Here is a 19,843-nt window from a genome sequence, read left to right as displayed (position 1 = left end):
GCCTGAGGCTCGGCCTGCTCTGGCCCCGGACCCACCGCCGGACCCCCTGAGGGTCACTCAGGACCCCAGGTGTCTACAAGGCTCTCCACTTGAGCCCACCTCCCCCCAAGGCCAAGGCGACACCCCTCAGAGGGACTGGACTGCGCTGGTCCCTCAGGAGCACCTCCTCCCGGCCTGGCACCCACCCCCGGCCCTGCGCCCCAGCTGTACTCTCTGTGCACGGTCTGTGCCCCGCCCCCGGCCCCCATCTGGGCCCCCTCTCTCCCAGCCTCTGGCTGTCCCGGAGCCCTCCACCGGCGCTGGACTCAAGCTCCGCCTGTCAGGAAGCTGGCCCGCTCCCCTGCTGCGTCCCGACGCGGAGCTGCTCCCCTCGCGCACCTCCACCTGCTCTGGGCACGGCCAGGCCCGCACCCGCCTGCCCCACTGGCGCCGGCGGGTGCCCGTCCTCCAGCCTGACCTGGGGCCGCGCTCCGGGCACGGAGGCGGCAGCAGGCCCGCCTGGCAGCCCAGACACGACTGAAGACGAGGACGCCTGCTTTATTTGTCTGCGGACAGGGGCACACACGCTACTTCTCCAGCACGGGGGCATCCGGCGCCTGCGGTCTCTGCACTGCGGTCCCACGGCGCGTCCCCTCTTCAGGCCCCAAGTCACTGCCAGGCCCGGAGTGGGCCTGCGTCAACCCTACAAAGGAGAACAGAGTTCAGGCCCCCAGGAGCGTGCGTGTCCCCCAGGCTCGCTCCACGAGGGCCCGTTTCATGGAGAGGGTCCTACCCCGTGGGTCCCCAGGCCTGGACGCGGCCTCCTCACCTCCATGCCTGGTGCCCACACAGCACGTGCCCGTGGCCTCCCGCCGGCCTCCCGCCTGCACCCTGTGCACACGGTCTTGCCCGGAGACGCAGCTCTCCTTCGCCCCTCGAGGTCTCCCCTCTGTTCTCTTCTCAGCTCAGAGTGAAACCGCCTGGAGAGCCCTCACACCCAGGCGCTGGCCCGTGGGACACAGCACCTCGTGGGGCTGGAGCTCGCCCCGCAGCCCTGGGGGGGAGCCTTGCGTCTAAGACCTGCTCCCTCCCTGCTGCCCGGCAGCTCCCAGGAGCAAAGTGCTCTCAGGGACCCTTTAAAGCCGGAGGCTCCTGAGGTGAGACTGGCGGGACCTGGGACCTTGGGGAGCTGGCAGGGAGGGTCAGGAAGGAGGTCCACGCCTCAGGCCAGGGCCTCTAGGACAGCCTGCAGTGCCCCCAACGTGGGGCTGGGAAGCGTGTGGCACCCGGACCACCATGACCACCTCCACTCACCAAAGGCTGGGCCCCGTCAGGCCAGCACAGGAGTGGCTGCCCTCTGCCCCCTCAGCTCTCCCCCTTCCACAGGGCAGCCCGGCCCTTTCCACGACCCCGACCCTGCACCCTGGCCTCTCCACCCCCCGCTGCGCAGAGGTCAGGACGGGTGGCCCCCCTGGACAGCAGGGCCTGACTTCACCCAGGGCTGACCTCGGACATGGCCTAGCCGCGCCCACAGACCCCTCCCCGCCCACCGCCGCGGAGCCCAGGGGGGTAGGAGGCCGCAGCTGACGCCTACCTTGTGCGCTGAGCCGACGCAGTGCTGGTAGGCCTTGGCCAGGTCCGCACACAGCAGCACCTCCTGTAGGTGCTCGCGGTAGCAGCGCAGGATCTGGGCCTGCAGCCCCGAGCACACGGGCTCCACCCTGCGGGGCCTGCGGAGAGGAGGAGGCAGTCTGGGGCAGCGCCACGGGCCAGGCACGGGGGCCACGGCATCCGGTCGCCCCCAGAGAGGGACCGAGGTGGCCCTTGGGGGACCCCCCCCCCCGCCCAAGGCCTCCAGGGCGCCTCCCACCCGGGTGTGGGCCACCATCGTCTCCCCCAAAGCTGTTTTTCTGATTTCAAAACTAATACATGCACGATGAGGAAAACTGGAAAAACACAAAATGTTTAAAAAAAAACTAAGGTGTTTTCAGACTCTCACTTCCTAGAGAATATCACTGCAGCATTTTAGAGGAATTTACTATTTTTTCTTTCTTTGTTCATCAAGGTAGGTTTAGAACCTAAAGCTAGACTCTAAACGTACTCATCTGAAGAATGATTTTATGTTCTCTTTTTAAAAATACGAAACAAAGATGAAAAAGGGAAATAAAGCTTATTCTCATCGGTCACCAGGGTCTTCTTCCTGACGCCTCGCCCGCCGCCCCTCCCGCCCTCCCCTCTCTCCGGACCTCACACATGCTCCCCTGTACACGCACCCTCTCACGCTCACACGCGTGCACACAGCTGTACACTCACACACGTGCACATATACACACGCACATGCACTCACGCCCCCGAGCTCCTGCGTTCACGGGTTCAGGCCCATGCTCCCCGCGGCTCTGGGCGGGGTTGCCGTCTCTCACCGCCCGCCCCGACCCCAAACCAGGCAGCAGAGGACGAGGAGGCAGGTGGCCGGCCCGGGTCCCACACTAGGATGCAGGGGCGCCGGGACACACACTCACAGGGTTTCCATGGTTTCTGGCAGGTCCACCAGGAACCTCGGAGCCGCGGCTAAGCCTGGGCCCCGTGTTGCCCTCCCAGGCTCGGGCGCCGGGGAGGCCTCGGCAGCGGAAGGACCCCTGCTCCCGTCACCCGGGGCCTGCAGGTCGACAGCTCCCCGGCCCCGGATCTACTTTCAAAAGTCCAGCCTTGCGGCAGGTGCTGGGCTGGAATGCTGGTTTTAACACAGCTCAGCCTCCCACATCCATCCGTTAGGACCAGGAACAGAGGGCTCAGCGGCTCTCGTTACCCAGCTGCGGCTGACACGCCCAGCGCCGCCATCCCGGCAGCGATGCCCACAGGACTCCGGGCCCCGCGCGTGGGCTTGGTCCTCAGGCCTGCTGACCACACGCTGCAGCCCCCTCCCTTCCCACCGCCGCCCCCCACGCCCAGACAATCCCTGATCAGCCAAGATCCATGGCGTGGACGGAACTGAGGGTTTACAAGCTGAACAGGCAGGAGGCGGGGTGGGGAGCAGCCGCCACGCCCGCGCTCAGGTCCACGGCTCCAAAGGTCAAGGCTGTGCTGGGAGAAACGGCCCCCTTTCCCCGAAGGCCCTGCCCACCACCCAGGATTCCACTGGGTCCTGAGGGCGCAGCCAGGGGACGCAACGGCCCTACAGCGCCACACGGCCCTGCTCCTGTCTGCACAGCGCACACGGGCTCGGAGGCTTCCTACCTGAGGAGGACACGTGTCTCTCCTGGGCGCTGACCTTCGCACAGGAGAACAGACGGGCTCCCAGGCTCACCCTCTCCTCCCGGGCCCTGGGGTCCCCTCACTGGGTTCCGTCTGCCGCTGTAGTGGGGTGACCGCCTGGCTGCCCAGTGCTTGCAGGATGCCCCTCCCTCCGCGTTGAAGACCCTTCTGCCACGGACACGTCCAATGGTGGGCCTTCTAAATGCCTCCGGACGGGCATCTCCTCTCTGCTGCCCTCGCCTGGAAATAGCTCCCTCTGCATTTCCCTCCGGGCTCCTCCATCCCACCTGCCCTTGGCGGGGAGCCCCCGAGGCCGCATCTTTCGGGCTCCGTCCTGGCACCCGCCGGCTGTCCTCCCACACAGACCTCCCGCTCGCCCGGCCCTGCGGCCCCTGGAGCAGCAGCTCCCATCCAGCCCCGCTCCCGACGAACAGTCCCCCACCCGCGGCCCTTGAGGGTGCGGCCAGCAGAGCTGTCGGAGCCGCAGATCTCATGGAAAGAGGCGTCGTCGGGGGCAGGACGGCCGGCAGCCTGGCCAGTGATGTGGGGCTCGTCCTGGAGCCGCACCCTCTCCAGACCGACGGCGGAAGCGACTCACCCGCTGGCTGTAAGTGGGCAGAGCAGCGGCTTCTTAACTCTGCCCCCCACCTTCTGTCTTCAGGTCCCTGGACCACGGCCCCTGTGCGTTCTGAGGGCAAACCTCTCAGAGGACCCAGGGGGCTCCCAGTTCAGGAGAAACAGAGGGAGGGGCCGAGCAGAATCCAGCCCCTCACACCAGGGTCACCCGTGGGCCTGCGGACACCTCTGCGCTGGCGTTTGTCAGCCACAACACGAGGAGACAGGGTGTCAGGAAAACGTCAATCGCGAGAAATTTCACCTGTCTGCCTGCAAACGGGCCGTGAACGGCACGGGGCAGGGAGCAGGCGAGACTGGGTCACACAGCTGGGGCCGCGGCAAGCCCGTCCACTGCATGCAGAACGGCTCAGGCTTCATCGGCTGCCTGGAAGGTACCCAGGGCAGTGACCTCTCCAGGGAGGGAGAGAAGCCCTGCCCCCCCCCCCCCGCGCCCCCAGCTGAGGGACATGTTAGGATTCCCGGCTGGGAGGCTCTGGCCCACTCAGAGGTCAGCTCCCCTTGCTTGCCAGCCTCTCCTCCTCTGCACGAGGGGCTGAGACGCCAGACACGAGCCTGCAGGGTGAGGGGGGCGGAGAGCGGGGCAGGCCTTTGGCAGAGAAGAGTGACGACAGGAGGCGTTGGGGCTGGGCCCAGGTGCGGTGCTTCACAGCTCACGGCTCACCCAGGCCCGACGGTGCTCCCTTCCCAGGAACCTTAAGGCACCCATCGTGGGGTCCCTTCTCCAAGGAGCCAAGAGACCCCAAGCAGGTGCCCTGGGGGCCAGTGGGGGGCACACAGGTTTTGGGGGCTTTGCCACGTGCTGCTGCGAGTTCAGTGTCTGGGGCGAGGAGGGGCCACTGTGCACAGCAGACCAGGACCGGCTCGTGGGGTCAGTTCTCAACACCCACACGGCCGCCATCTGGCGGTGTCACAGGTACTCAGGGACCCAGCTTCCGGCCCTCCTCTCCGACGGCCCAGAGACCACCAGGCGCTGTGGGGAGTGAGGGTCTCACACGGGCCAGCTGGCCTCGGCACCGTGGCCACCTCTGGGAATGGAAACCGTGACCCCAGTGCCACCTGTGAACCGAGCTCTACCCGCTGGTGGGAGGGACACGTTTCCAGAAGGAGAGCTGTGATAAAAGGCTCACACGAGCCAGGAACCAACCCTCCCCTCCCTCCGTCCAGGAACCAGCACTGCCCAGCAACCCGGCAGAGGGAAGAGCTGGCCTGGGCGCTCCGGACCACTGCCCCTGCCCCTGCCAGCTTCGGGAGACCGGCCATGCCGCTCTCACTGACAGGCACCCCGCGCTGGGAACCCGGCCCCCCCACCTGCGTGGGCACAGAGGGCCCTCCTCCCTTGCCTTTGTCCCAAACACCCTAAACTTCTCCCCCAGGGCCAACCCCAGTCGATCCCAACAACACACACCCCAAACTCCAACGCTCGGACCCCCCACCCCCGGTTCCCTGGAGACTTCCAGCCTAGCACGTCACCCCCAACCCGCCGATTCCTCACCACGTTCACCAGCAAGCGCCAGGGAACCCACTTCCCGCCTAGTTTCCATCTTGGTGAGTGGAGTCCGTCACTCCAGTGACCTGCCTAGTCAGAAACCGGGGGCCGCTCTAGACGCGCCCCCCCCCATAGATGCCTCCCTCTTACCTTCTAACTATAACGTTCCTGCTTCCCTGCAAGCTAACCGAAAACCGCAGACGTATCCACTGCAGCTCCCAAACAGCAGGGCGGTTGCCCTCTCTCTCCCTGGGCCTGACCCACCCCACCTGGGTGGCTCTCGAGGCCACTGCTCGTCCTCCCGCCCCCCCTCTCCTGCATCCCCCCTCCCCGAGGCCTTCAGTCCCCGCGGACGCTCACTCGCTCCTCTTGGCCCCGGGCTCAGGCCTGCGGAGGCCAAACCCGCCCGTGTCCTGCCTCCTCTGCACCCCCTGCCGGCTGCAGCTCTGCGTGGTTCCCAGAGCGCCACCCCTGGGCCACAGTGACCCTTCCAGAAGGGCCCCCTCCCCCTCTGGTGTTCAGGGCTTTGGGGCCCAGCTCTCCTGAGCTCTCCGTGCCACTCCCCACTCAGTCTGGGGTCTGCTTCCTCATCCCCCTGCCCCCCAAGGGCCACCAGCACCCTAAGGGCACAGACACCCCTCCTCGGCATCCCAGCCTCACTACCCCTGCCTCCTACCTAGAGGAGGGGTCCTTCTGCAGGGCCAAGGGCACCCCCATCGGCCACCCCTTCTCTCCCCCAGCACCTGGGTGGTCTGTCCCAGTGGCCCTTCTCTCTCGTACCTTCGCTATTCCACTCTCTGCTGAAGACACACTCATCTCTGCAGAGTCTAGGAAGACCGCAAACCCAAAGCACTTCTACTCATGGCCCTCCCACCCCCAGCCCGCTCTCCTCTCCCAGAAGCTCTGCCCGGGGCTCTGCTCCCACCGCCCAGTCCAGCCTCACAGGTTCTTCCTGCTCAGGGGCCCATCGCAGCCCACCTGTCCCTGGAGGCTGGAGGCCTCGTCCTGACTCCGCTCCGCTAGCGCTCTCCCGCCACGCGTGCCCCCGAGCCCCACGTGGGGCCCCCGCTATTCCCACAGTTCTGCGCCAGACTCACGGCCGGTGTGGTCACTGCGGGACGAGCGGCCCAGCGGGTGCCCACAGGGACCCGACCCCCTCATCCTCCTGCACCTCATACACTGGGCACGTTGTCCCCGACATCCCCATAGCCCACCCTCTCCACTGCGAGCACTGATTGTCCTAGAACATAAAGCAGCCCACGGGTTTCTGCAACTCCAAGGAGGTTCACAAACCCATTTCTGGGGTGATTACAGCTCGCTGGACCCTGTGCTAAGCAGTCCCTCCTGTCCGCGTCTGTCCCTTCTCTCCGGCCCTGCTCTCCCCCTCCTGAACTCGGGAGGTCCCCTGTCCGCGGCCAGTCTGTCCCCACGAGGGCGCAGGGCCCGGGGCGGCTCGGGGCTGCAGGGGGAGCCCATGATGGGTGTGGCCTGGAGAACCACCCTGCCACCTTGCCGCGAGGGCACCAGGACGGAGGGGGACGCAGCTTCGTGAGACAGCAACTGCACGTGCTCACCCGTCATTCACCCGAGTCACACAGCAAGGCCACTGGGGAGGGACCTGCCCTCTGCAGCCCCCAGCATCTCCCCTTCGCTCCCAGCTCTGCCCTCCTTACCCCTAGGGGCGGGGGGGTGTGGTCCGCATGGGGGGTGGGGGAGCCCAGTGAAAGGGACAGGGCTGAAACCACGCCCCTGCAGGGAAGACACGGCCATGGCCCTGGCCCCAGGGAATTGGACCCTCACACCGTCTGAAGTTCTCGGTCCGCGGCTGGGAACCGCTCTCAGCTCTCCTGTGGCAGAGCTGGACGCTCGTCTGTGCCGGCCCAGAAGGGGCGTCTGCGGCAAGGTGTGGAGACAAGGCCCTGGGAACCCGCTGTGCACGTGAAGGCCAGCGGGTAGGGGCACCTCCCCCAAGACACGCCCTTCCTGGAGACTCAGAATGTGACCTTGATTGGAGATGGGGTCCTGGCAGGTACAGTTAGTCAGCATGGGGTCACGGTCGGGCAGGGAGGCCCCTGATCCAACGTGGCTGGTGTCCTCCTAAGAGGAGGAGAGAGACACTGACCACGGACACAGACCAGAGGAGAAGCCACGTGACGCCGGAGGCAGAGGCTGCAGTGATGCGCCTACAGGCCAAGGACGCCAAGCCTCCCGGCAACACCAGAAGCTGAGCAAACGCCCGGGAGCCCTCCAGCTTCAGAGAGAGCCGGCTGTGGGCCACAGCAGCCCCAGGAAACAGGCAGCCGGCCATGCAGGAAAGCGCTCAGTGCCGACGGGCAGAAGTTAGTGGCAGGCAGACGGCTCACCAGTCACCTTCTGACAGACAGAAACACGCATCTTGTGTGACAGAGGCTCCGCGGTAAATGGCTCAGGTGGGAGGCCTTTCGTCCCAGGTTGCATCTCAGGCCGGGCCTGAGGTCCAGGTCATTCTGAGGACCAGTCCCTGCCAGGTTCTAACCCGGCACAGCAGCCCATCCTGCAGGTGGGGACACCAGTGTCAGAGGGGTTAGGTGACTTGCCCAAGGCCACACAGCGAGACACAGAGCCAGCATAAGAGCCCGGTTATCTGGCTCCACGCTGCGTCCATTTAACTCCATGCCAAGTTTGGAAAATTCCCCCAAAATTCCAAAGAAGAAAGAACCAAGGGTACAGAAAAGAAGCAAAAGACACATGGGATTCAGGCTCCCAGGGGAGCCAGAAGTTTGCCAACTGGAAGGGCCGACACCGGCCAGCGCGGCCGCAGGGGCGCCCGTGCCAGCGCGGGGCCGGGCCCCCTCCGAGCTCACGCAAGCCCGGCTGCGCACAGGCCCGAGCGCGACGCCGAGCACGTCCCTCTGTGGGCCCTGCTTCTGACCGACATCTCATCACCTCAGCCTTCTCCCATTACCACCGCTGGTGTGGAACTGGGCCATTAGACATCTTCCTGACACTTCATCTCAGAGATGCGCTGGCGGGGTGAATGCACAGAGCAGGCTTTCCATCACGGCTCGGAGGCGAGGTGCGCAGGTGCCACGGAGCTGCACATCCGTCTCTGTCAGGACCAGCTGAGCCGTGGGGCGGGCTCCGCGGCGGCCTGGCCAGGGCCCAGGGGCTGACGAGACCAGCTGCTCGCTGAGGACCCGCTTCGCTGGCCGCTGCCGACCACGTGCCACTCAGCCCGGGCGGGTGGGGCCCAGAGACATGCCGTCGCTAGAGGCCACACGGGACCCCCCCGGGGGGGGGGCAGCTACTCTGGGAGCCCAGGCCTAGCAGAGCTCTGCTCCCGAGGAAACGAAGCGCAAACTGGCCCCCACGGCTGCTTAGCCAGTGACAGGATTCCTCCCTGGGACTGCCACTGCACGCACACATGCACTCGTGCACACGTGCACGGAACAGGGAGGCTGCTCCTGGCTTTGGTCCTTTGTGAGAAAGCCACAGGGGAAGCACACGTCCCCCGCAGGAGCCTCCTGGTTCATCACCAGACGTGTGGGGTGGACGCAGCCCAAGGAGGCGTGGGTCGCGGGGGTCTGGGGTCCACACCAGGACCACTGGAGCCGCAGAGCCACCCCTCACAGTCCCTCAGCGGCCGGGGGGCTGGAGGCTCCAGGGGAGGGAGCGGCAGCCGCAGCGCCTGAGGACCCCCAGGACCCCGTCTGCCGGCATCCTCTGGTTTCCCTTCCCCGAGGCCTCCCTGTCTCCTGGGCAACGGCACCTGCTGGCGGGTGTCCCCCCCGGTCTGCCTCCCCCACCTCCTTGTGACACACCTGGGGGGGCCTCTTCAAGCCCTGCTGTGCCCCCTCCTCCCCGTGCAGGCCCGGCCACTTGCCTGCTGCCCAGGGACGGGCCGGCACCTCCTGCTCTCATGTAAGTTCTCACCGAGGCCCAGACCCCGCAGGGACCCCGGCCCACGTCCCTCTGCTGCAGAGCCCTGGCCCCAGGAAGAGCGCGGTGCCACAAACACTGGCTCAGGCCTCCTGCCTGTCCACGCCTGCCTGTCGGTCCACAGTACACGGAGCGGCCGAGGCCACACGGAGGCTTCGCCTGCGGCGGGGGTGACACGGCAGGGGCGACTCCCCAGGCTGCTCCTTGGCCCCCAAGCCCCCGGGATGTGGCCGCCTTTCAAGGGCCACTTCTGGGGGGTGCTGGCTGGTGTCCCGGTGGAAGGGTGCCGTCAACGGCGCCGTGTGAGCCGTGGTCCTGCGTGCACCCCCTGCCAGCCTCCGTCCTCCCGGCCCCTCTGACTGGAGCCAAGTGTCCCCGATCAACTGTGTCACCTCTGCTCACCCACGAGGGGCTGGCACGGCGCCCACCTACAAGGGCGCCCAGCGGCTGGGGCCACACCTGCGCGGAGCGGCCCCATTGGACTGGGAGTGCCCCGCGGGCAGGGACCAGCTTACTACCTCTGCGTCCAGGCCGGCGCCGAGCTCAGCAGACGACCCAGCCCAGGGAGACCGTGTCCCCCTGGCCGTCCAGATGTCTGCCTGGTCCAGCCTGTTGCCTCTGTGGCCTGTGGGTGGGCCCTGGGCCTGCTCTCCAGCTGCCTCTGGATCCACTTCCTGGGGGAGCCTCCCCGTGCCCAGCCCCGGGGGTGGGGCCCTCGCAGCAGCCAGGAGCTCAGGGTTGACTGGAAACCAACAAACCAAGGAGCTTCCCTCTGGGCTGGGCCGGACCACACAGCCCTCCACACGCGGCAGTTAGGTTGGCGGAGAGCATAAGCCTCGGTGCAGGACGGGAGCATTTCCCAGCCCCCGAAGAGGTCTGCGTGTGGTGTGCTGTGCTCTGGTGACAGGGGACACGGGGGCAGAGGCAGGAGCTAACCTCCGACGCCGTCAGGTGAGACTCAGGCACAAATACCCCCTGGTGACGTGAGCAGGCGCAGCTGCTCCTCCCTGGGCCTTCCCTGCAGTGACTCTGAGGCTGGGCTGTCCCTCGTCCCCGCTGTGACGGGACCGAAGCCGAAGCCTGGAGCCCCTGGCACTCCCCACCCCTGGTCCTGCCCGGCCCTTGCGTCCGGCCCCCACAGGCCTCCTGTCGTCACGGGAACTGCCTCCCCGGGGCCTCCTCCCACCCGGCCCCTGCGTCCACTGACTCAGACCCTTCCCGAAGTCCTGCCCGCCGCCGGCCCAGCAGACCTTATCCCTCCCCCAGCCACACAGCTTCCCCCGCTCAGCCTGCAGAGACGTGTCCTCAGCTGAAACCTGACACATAATCTCAGTGAAGAAACAGATTAGTGCAGAGCTGGCGCGGTGCGGTCTTCGCAGGTCCGTCCCCCACTCTACGGTGTCCCAGCACATTTGGAAACCGCAGGGGCCTCTTCCTGGCTGACCCGGGGTGTTCTGAGGGGCGTCTCTGGACGCTGGGGCTGATTCGCTCTGTGGGCCACACCCCCGTCCACTGTCGCCGACGCAAGAGGCGCAAAGGGCCTCAGGGCGTCACCCATCCGTGCACCTCACACGTCGCCGAGGGCGGGGAGGGGCCAGAGTCTCCATGCAGGAAGCACTGGGACGGTCAGCCCCCTCCTAACCCCAATCTGCGCTCTGAACCGCAGCTGACCCTCAGCAGCATCAGAGTCGCTTGCGGTCCCCGGAGTCCAGCAAGACCCTGGCGCCACCAGACCCGAGGAGAGGGAGACAAAGCCAGGAGGCGGCGGACGCGGCCCCCAGCCGTGCAGTGCTGGGCTGGCTGTGCTGCCCGTCAGCCTGGAGTCACCGAGCACAGTGCACGAGGGTGGGCGCCCTCCTGCCCTCCTGCCCTCCTGCCCTCCTGCCGGAGGGGCCGCAGGGAGTGGGTGGTGCAGCCCAGGGCGGGGAAGCGGCCAGAGCAGTGGTGAGGGCGGCTCACACTGAGCACAAAAGGTCGGTGACGGAGCAAGTGAGGGTGTAGCACGTGGAGGACAAGGGAGCCAGGCCCGTTGAGGAGGGAGCTCCACACATGGCGCAGCCGCAAGAACCCGAGTGCCGGCACCCGGGGAAGCCGTGTGGACTTCCCGTGCTCAGACACACGTACGTGAGTGTGCGGGAACTCACACACGTAAACGTGCGTGCCTGTGCGGGAGCACCTGGGAACACTGACAGCCCAGCAGCAGCGAGCACGCCCAGCGCCCAGACCTGGGCCTCTGAGCACCACTCCGCAGTAAACAGAACAGAGTGGGGACAGTTGATCCCAGGGCTGGGGCCGGAGCACCTGTGCCAGAGAGGGAAGGCCACCCAGAGCGCGAAGCCATACCTCGAAAGGACAGAAGAGACTGTCTGAAGGCAGAATCCTGGGCCACGTGAACAACAACATAAACGAGGGAATTTATTACAACCCAACAAGGCACTGTGACTCCCTGACTCTTTCCTAACATAAACAAACACGCGAACACCTCAGCGGGGGAGAAGGGAAACTCCCTTTAATTCGATTCATAAACGTAGAGGAAACGATGTAAGTGAACAACCGTCATGGGCCACCCCGACTGTGGTGGCTGGTTCAGGGGACAGTAGTCCCTGGAGGCCGAGGCTGAGGCATCAGGATCTGGACACACCCTGGAGAAGCTCCCACAGAGCAGGGATCAAGCACAAGGGGACACAGCCTGTGCAGAGAGGCCAGGCAGGCCCACCGTGACCGGCTCACGGTCCACATCCCTAGTGGAGGGATGGGACCCACCAGGAAGGGCACGGCACCATCTGGGGGGCCTTCCTGCCAGGAACGCACAGCCTGAGGCTGGCCATGAGGAAACATCGGGCGGACCCAGGCTGGGGTCACCCTTCAGAAGGAGAGGCCTGTAGCCTGTTAGACTGTCAAGGTCACGAGAGACAGAGAAAGACCAAGGAACTGTCCCCACTGGAGACTGATGGTCACGGAGGTGCAGCACAAACTCCTGGGCCAGAAAGGAAAGGGCTGCGGCGGGCAGCCGGGGAGGGGGGGGTGCCTGTGGCCTGCGGCTGAGTCAGCGAGGGTTTCCCGACCGGAAGAGCTGTGTGTGGTCACGGAGCACGGTCCTGGGAGGTACACGGTGGTCTAGAATACTTAGCGGCAACAGGTCACCATGTCAGGAAAAGACAGTGTTTTTGTCTAGAGGGAGGCAGTGAGGACGCGGCAGGCTCTAGTGTGGCCGATCGGGTACCTGGCTTAAGGCAAGTGTTCTTATTCTTGTGACCTTTCTATGGGTTCGAAATTATTTCAAAATAAGGCAAAATAAGGATGGCAGTTTGAGAGGACTGAATGTATTCAAAAAGATGTATTTATCCCAAAAAAGAGCCCACCAGGTTTTCCTTTTTTTTTCCAGCTGGGAGTGGGAGAGGGAAAGTTTGACAAAGTGATTCTAAATTCATTTGAAAAAGCAAGTTGGAAAATAATCACCAAGGTAGAAGAACTTGCTCTGATGGATATTTAATATTTGAACTTAGTGTAGCTGCGTAATATGTTTTATACATATCTAAAACGTGCAGGCTTGGCCCCAGAAAAGAGTCCAGAAACAGGCCCAAGGACGTTAGCGCAGGATTGGGTGGACTTCTACATCACTGCTGATGGGACAGAGGGCTCCCCATTTGGGAGAGAACCAAGGTGGACCTGCACGTCACACCCCACACCTAAGAAACCACAGTGGGGTCATGTGCAGCACGCCTTAGTGGGGAGTAACTCAGAGCGGTACTCATCCTAAAAATATGGGTATGGTGGGAAGGAGGGCCTTTGTGATATAACCTAAGTCACAAACAGAAACATTAACAACAACAAAAATGCACTGGGTCCCTATCCCCCCATCAACTGCCAAAGGGCAAAAATTAAACTCAAAGAAGAGTCACAACAGAAATAAAAGGTTAATAACACTGTTACACAAAGACCTTTTAAAAAGAATTAATAAGGAAAAAAGGGCGAAGGCCATAAGTAAGTAATTCACAAAAGAAGAAATGCAAACAGCTAGTAATTTCTGGAAGGGTTTAACCTCACTGATCCTGGAAGAAATGAGGAAGTTTAAAAAAGAGAGGTTTTGGGGCTTCCCTGGTGGCGCAGTGGTTGAGAATCCACCTGCCGATGCAGGGGACACGGGTTCGTGCCCCGGTCCGGGAAGATCCCACATGCCGCGGAGCGGCTGGGCCCGTGAGCCATGGCCGCTGAGCCTGCGCGTCTGGAGCCTGTGCTCCACAATGGGAGAGGACACAGCAGTAAGAGGCCCGCGTACCGCAAAAAAAAAAAAAAAACAGAGGTTTTGTTTGTTTGGTTTTGGTTGTGAGATTGGCAAAGATGTTTTTTAGAAATATTGTTAAAATCCTGTGCTTGGGGAAACGGACACCGTCCAGCATCACTGTTTGGAGTGAAAATTGGTACAGGACCTCCACTGTTCTGGAGAGCCAGTAAGTAAAATGTAAACACGTAAATATACACATATAAATACAGTGTGTGTGTGTGTGTGTGTGTGTGTGTGTGTGTGTGTGTTCTCTGACCCAACAATTCCCTCTACAAGCATTTAAATAAGTGCACGACGACAGATAAACCTATTTGTTGCAGTTATCATTACATTGGTAAAAAAAGATCAGAAAACTCCCCAGGATTCATCAATAAGTGATCGATTACATAAATTCTGACCCTCCAGAATAACAATGTGGTATTAAAAGTGAACATGTAAATGCAGATTTACCGACATGGACACAGGCCCACAGAATGCGGACGAGGGAGGTGACGTGTGTTTCCACGAGCCCACTTATGTCCAACTGTGTGTGTGCTCAGCTCAGAGTGACGTCCCCACAACTTAAGCAGGGCGAAATCTGGGCTTTTTTAACTTTTTAATACTTTTCTGCCTCGTTTGATTTTTTACAATATTCACGTCTCGTTTTTCTAAGCAGAAGACAAAACTATTTTTCATTTTGAAAAACTGTAAAGAGACATAATCGTCTGGATACTTTCATCACTGATGACTTCAAGATGCTACAGTAAACAGCAAATCAAACCATGTGCAGACGCCACGTCCACACGTTATAGATCTGGATGGACTCTACAAGTGCACTGCAAGTTATCATGTATATCTGAACACACACACACATAATCAGAGGAGACGAAGACAGGTGGGTGTGGAATGCAGAGCAAATGGGTACGTGCACAGAGTAGGAGCTAAATCTTTGCTGAATTAGGAGCAAATAAAGAAACGCTTCTCTCTGAAAAGTCTGAAATAGAAACCAAGATGCTCACAGCGTCAAAGGAATGCACGCCTATCCTGGTGGGTCTGTTACGGGACCAGCCGTAGGGCTCCGGCACCCCACCTGCCCCATCGCTGCTCAGGAATGGGAAGGATGTGACCCTTGCCTTCACAGGTGTCACGGGCACCCTCTCTCCTTGCCCCTGGCGCATGCACCCGCCCCACCGCGCACACGCAAGCACACACACTGAGAGACAGGCTGGTACAACAGGCTGAAACGAGCGTGAATCAGGGCAGAGACACTCGGCTGTAACAGCAATCAGCCGCACAAGGACAGGACGGCAGCCTGAGCTCGGCACACTTCATCTGCTACCGCTAGAGCCATCATCCTGAAGCACGTCCACTCCCATCAGTTCAGAGCTTCCCAAGCCTTCAGAAAGGGCCCAGACCCCGGCACTCATGCCCTCTCCCCTCGGGTGGACTCAGCGGACGCGGGAGGCTGGCAGGACCAGCCTGGGCAACGGGCCTCTCCTGACCACTGACGCTGTCCCCTTGGGAAGCCCGTTCACAGCACGACTCCCCATGATCCTGTCCACAGAACGAGTGAGGTGACATCGTCCAGGTGCCTGGGCCACAGGCAGCATCCGCTGAGTGCCAGGGCCTCCCTCCCTCTGCCTCGCAAGCCCACAGGAGCTGCGGCCCCCGCTCCGGCTGGGCTCACCGTGCGAGGTGTCGTGTGTGACCCACTCTGCACAGGCCAAGCACACACACACCGCACGGGAGGGGCCCAGGCCTTCCTGATGTGGAATCTACGTGGGCTCCTGGGCCTAGCACCGGCGACTTCCTGCCACATCGGCCCCAAGCGAAAGCCGGAGCCCAGCTGTCCCCACCCGACCCAGCACTGTTTGGCCCTCTCTGGAATGCATTTTCCCTCCCAAACGGTTCCGTTTAATCTGTGTTAGAGATGTGCTATGCTGCACAATCACCCTTCGTAACTTTTCTTAATTCCTCAAGATGCATTCTGCTACCTTTGAAGAAATAAACACAGCTTCCCTGCTCATTTTTACCATACGGAAAGGGTCATAAATTTTATATCCAAGACAAATGGCAAGCTTTCTATCATAAAAACCCTATTTCTCCTGTTATAGCTTCAAGCAGACATTTGGCCTTTGCTTAAATAGGCATTTGGACTGAGCTGCACATGGTTTTGAGCTGATACACAGAAGCTACAGCAACAAACCCTGAGAGCAAAGAGCCTTTTGTCACCATGGTTCCCACCCTACACCCTCCAGCCAGGCCCCAGACGTGGCCGCACCTGGTTTCACCGCGCGGTGTTGCCCTCCTTCTGGGATCTCAGCCGGGGCCCTGAGGACTAGTTACCCTGTAGGTCAGTGTCTGGAGGACTTGACATCGTGAGACTGGGTCAGGGCGGATGGGGCTGCCTGCCCGGGAGTGCTCATACCTGGCTCAAGATCACCTAGTGGTCAGCGTGGCACAGGCTGTGCCGGGCCTCAATGCCCGGTCCCTGGACGGAGGGAGGGGGGCTCTGAAGAGTGAGAGGCACAGGGGAAGGGGCATCACAGGGAGACCAGGGCCCCCTCTGCTTCACGCCAACACTGCCGTCCTGCCACCAGAAACCAAGATCCAGGCGGAAACAGCGCCGACGGCTGCGGCTAGCATCCTGCATCACCCAGGACACGGTGGGGGACATGCAGTCACCTGGGAACCCCAGAGCCACGTTCAAGATACACGCTCTTCCCAAAACGACTCCCAGATCTGAGCAGTCGTGTCCTTCAAACAAGGAACCATGTGTCATAAACACATTTTTCTCATCTAGGACCGAGGTGACCGTATTTTTTTACTTTTAAACCATTTTATATTTCTAACCCATATTTAGAAATTCGTACCTGCCTGAGGTAGAAGCTCGTTCACCTGACGAAGGAGACAATGTCAAAGGAAAGAAGGGGGCAGCACACCCCCTCAGCGCAGCTCTGACAAAAGCAGGGCTGTGACAGTGATGCCCTAGGGGACAGTGCCAGCCCTGCCGGGGCCAAGGACCCCGAGGTGACGGCTATGAGCCAATTCACCGGTCGGGCCGCCTGCAGGACAGGTGGGGAGGGAAACCGTGTGTCAGCCCAGGCGAAACTCCTGGGCAGTGGGACAACTGTCCTCACGAGACGCCTGAACGGCGGTCCATCCACCGCGGGAAATTCACAGAAGACTGGGACGGCCGGAGTCAGAGCGCCACGACCGCGCCAGGAGCGTCTCGCAGGAGCTGGGGCTCGGTCTGCCGGAAGCGCGGCATGGACCGTCAGTGCGGTCCAGCTGACCAGGCGGTGGCAGCGAGCTAGGACGGCGCTGCGGCCAGCGAGGCGCTGTCCACGGGCCCTGTGGTTTCGGGGGTGCCTCCACACGGTGGCTCACGGCCTCCCCTCATTTGTGCGTGTGTTGGGTGGGGGCAGGGGGCAACAGCGGGAGTGATGGTCTGGGGACACTTTAAAGAGTTCCTAGGAATCACGGCCCAGCGTCTGCACCCTCAGCTTCCCGGAGACTGGACTGTGGAGAAGCCTTGGGGTAGTGGCTCTCGATTCTCTGCGGTCTGACCTCACCAGGAACACAGGGCCTGTCCTGGACGATACAACCAGGATCCACTCCAGCCTGGACCCACAGCCGTGCAGTGGGGGCAAGGGAAGCCCCAGGGTGGCACGTGGCCAGCCCGTACCACACACGCCGCTTCTCCGGAGGTGGACCCTCAGGACAGAGAGCTCCTGGGTGGGGTGGGTGGAGCCCCCGCCCCTTCAGACCCTGCAGCCTTTCCTCCAGGGGTCTGGAGGCTGCCGGGATGCTAACACGTAACCACGAACCTCTCACGGATGTGCTGGCAGAGGCTGCAGAGATCACCCTTCCTGGAGCCCCCGCCCTGGTCCTGCAGCACCTGGCACCCGGAGACGGTGCGGCGTCCCGGGAGGTCAGCAGAGCCCTGCCCTTGTCGCCGACGAGGGACGGGAGCCCGGTCCACGGGGCCCGGATCTGAGGGGCTCTGAGACCTACACAATGACCGCTCGACTGTCCCGAGCCCTCGGCAGGGCTGCCTCTCGGGAGGACAGGGCGTGCGGTGCTGGCACAGATGAGCACGCGGGACCCTAAGCAGGGCTTTCTCTCGGGAAGCGGAACAGGGAGGCAACAGACCCAATTGGAAGAATAAGCCCAAGGATGACGCTGCTCAGTGGTAACCCCTTCACTGACTGAAAAGGGAAGATTCCTCCACTGTAACAGCATCTAAGCCCCAGAGGCTGATCTAAAACGTGACACTCCAAGAAAAACGAACGTGGCACAAAGAACGGAGCCTTTCGGGACAGTGGCTTTACTGCCGAAGCGAGTCATTAACAGAGCTGGGATGCAGGGCCGTCTCGTCTTTGTCGAGGGGAGGGATTAACAGACTGTCGTCTCTGAGCCCAGCTTCCTGAGTCACAGGTCTCTGAGCAGTAAGAAGGCACCGGGCGGAGGCCAGCGGCCCCTGGGGGCTGCGGCCACGTGGGGTGGGGTCCGCCGGGGACCTCACAGCCCGCAGGACAGGCTCTGAGCCCACCACCTGCGGTCCTCAGGAGGCTCCCCTGCCCCTCCTGGCTGGGGGCCCCCAGACGCTGTGCCCGGTCAGGAGTCTCCTTCCTGCTGGACCCTGGCCTCCCTCGTGGCGCCCTAGCCTGGGGGTCTGCACGGCCCCTTCTCATCTCTCGGTTCTGCTCCGGAGTCAGGGACAGTCCCCAGAGTCTCAGCCCCCCTCCGCCCGCTGTCCTACTGTATCCCCCTCGCAACGCGTTGCATAACTGACCGTTTGTGTGCCGGGGGCCCAGCTCATGTGCAGGGGCCTCGTGTGTCTGCCAAGAGGGAGAGTCGCCGGCTGGCGGTGCCAAAGCGGGTCCCACGTGGGCTCCCCACCTCCACCTCAGCACTGGCGCCGTCTCAGCCTCTCCCAGATGCTGCCAGGCATCTTTCTAAAACACGAATCCCTTACAAGCTTTCTCACGGCTTGCCGCTGCCTGCAGGACGCATTCCAATTCTCTCACACGCACAGAAGGCCCTTCACACCTGCGACCAGGCCGCCCTTTCAGCCGCACCCCTTGACACCTGCTTCCCCCCACGCAGGTCCCTGCTTTCTCCGGCACCGCGCCCGGGTCTCTGCCCACACGGCCCTGACGGCAGAGCCGAATCAGCCGGGAAGCCCCGCGGCCTCTGCCCGGGAGGGCGTCATTCACGCGGTGGTGAAGCAATGATCACACCGAATATACCATGCGGGTGCTACGGTCCGGGGCCCGGGACACAAAGCGGCAAACACGGCTCCTGCCCGCAGAAGCCTGAGGGCCAGTGGAGCACGGTGCGGGGACAGAAGGGGCGCCCAGCAGGGGTCTCGGCCCCAGGTCCACCCCGGCGATCCCAGAGGGCGGTGCCGCCTGGGGAGATGTGTCCGTGCGCCCTGACACGTGGCACCAGCCATGGGAGAGGGCCCAGGTCACCGCCACCTAGTCCTGTCTGCAGAGAGAAGCGACGACGGAGAGCCCTACGGGGGCAGCGAGTCACATGGCAAACACACCCAGCCGTCTCTGTGGATGTGGCCCGGGCCGGGGCAGGCGACAGGGAGAGGCCCTGAAGGGGGAGCCTCCCCGCTCGAGGCCAGTCACGAGCAGATCACAAGGAGGCTCTGCCCAGAGAACCTGGTGGCTCCCATGGTCCGCGGGCCATGGGAGCCAGTCAGCCTGCCAGCCTGCAGCGACGTCTCTGCCGGACGTCTGTGAGTGGGCACCGTGGCCCAGGAGGAAGGAGCAGGTCTGGACCCCATCGGACCTGGTTCGGATCCCGCGCTACCCCTGCCGTGGGTCCTGAGCACCCGTGGGGACCACTCGGCCCTCGCAGGAGCCTGAGCAAAAGAGGCACCATCCCCGCCCCGTTTCCCAGTCCAGGAAGCGAGCCCGCAAGGCGCCGGACGCGGCTTCGGCCCCTGCCACGCACTTCACACCAGGAGACCCTGAACCACACAGGCTCCAGCACAGCCGCCGCACGTGATACCCTTAAAGAAACGGATTACCTGCACTCTGTCTTCTGAATGAATTATTCAATGGGTTTTGATTTGTCAACCTCTCAAAGAGCCAGGTACACCCGTTTAAACCACGTGTTTTGGTAAATTTCTGAACAGACGACGCTCCTTTTAACAGGTTAGGTAAGGTAAGGAAGTCAGAGACAGAAACATCCTCTGAATTCAGGCTACTACAGCAGCACCTGCACTAGAGGATGTTTGAACCCGTCTCATTCAGGATTCAAGCCCACAAGCACCGTCTCCACAGACA

General features: G+C 62.5%; 1 protein-coding gene across 1 annotated transcript in view; it reads right to left on the bottom strand.

Moving 5' to 3' along the window:
- Positions 1–543: 543 nt before the first annotated feature.
- CHCHD6 (coiled-coil-helix-coiled-coil-helix domain containing 6) overlaps positions 544–19,843 on the bottom strand; it is a 126,429-nt gene continuing 107,129 nt past the window's right edge. The window contains exons 7-8 of the mRNA XM_082847766.1: positions 1,574–1,709; positions 544–682 (exon numbers count right to left, since the gene is read on the bottom strand). Of these exons, the coding sequence (XP_082703892.1) occupies positions 677–682; positions 1,574–1,709 (142 nt within the window). The 3' untranslated portion in view covers positions 544–676. The remainder of the gene's footprint in view (positions 683–1,573; positions 1,710–19,843) is intronic.

Source organism: Leucopleurus acutus, assembly GCF_964270905.1.
Source record: "Leucopleurus acutus genome assembly, chromosome: 10".
NCBI classification, from domain to species: Eukaryota; Metazoa; Chordata; class Mammalia; order Artiodactyla; family Delphinidae; genus Leucopleurus; species Leucopleurus acutus.
Note: the sequence above shows the minus strand (reverse complement) of the source record. Positions and strands in the feature narration are given on the sequence as shown.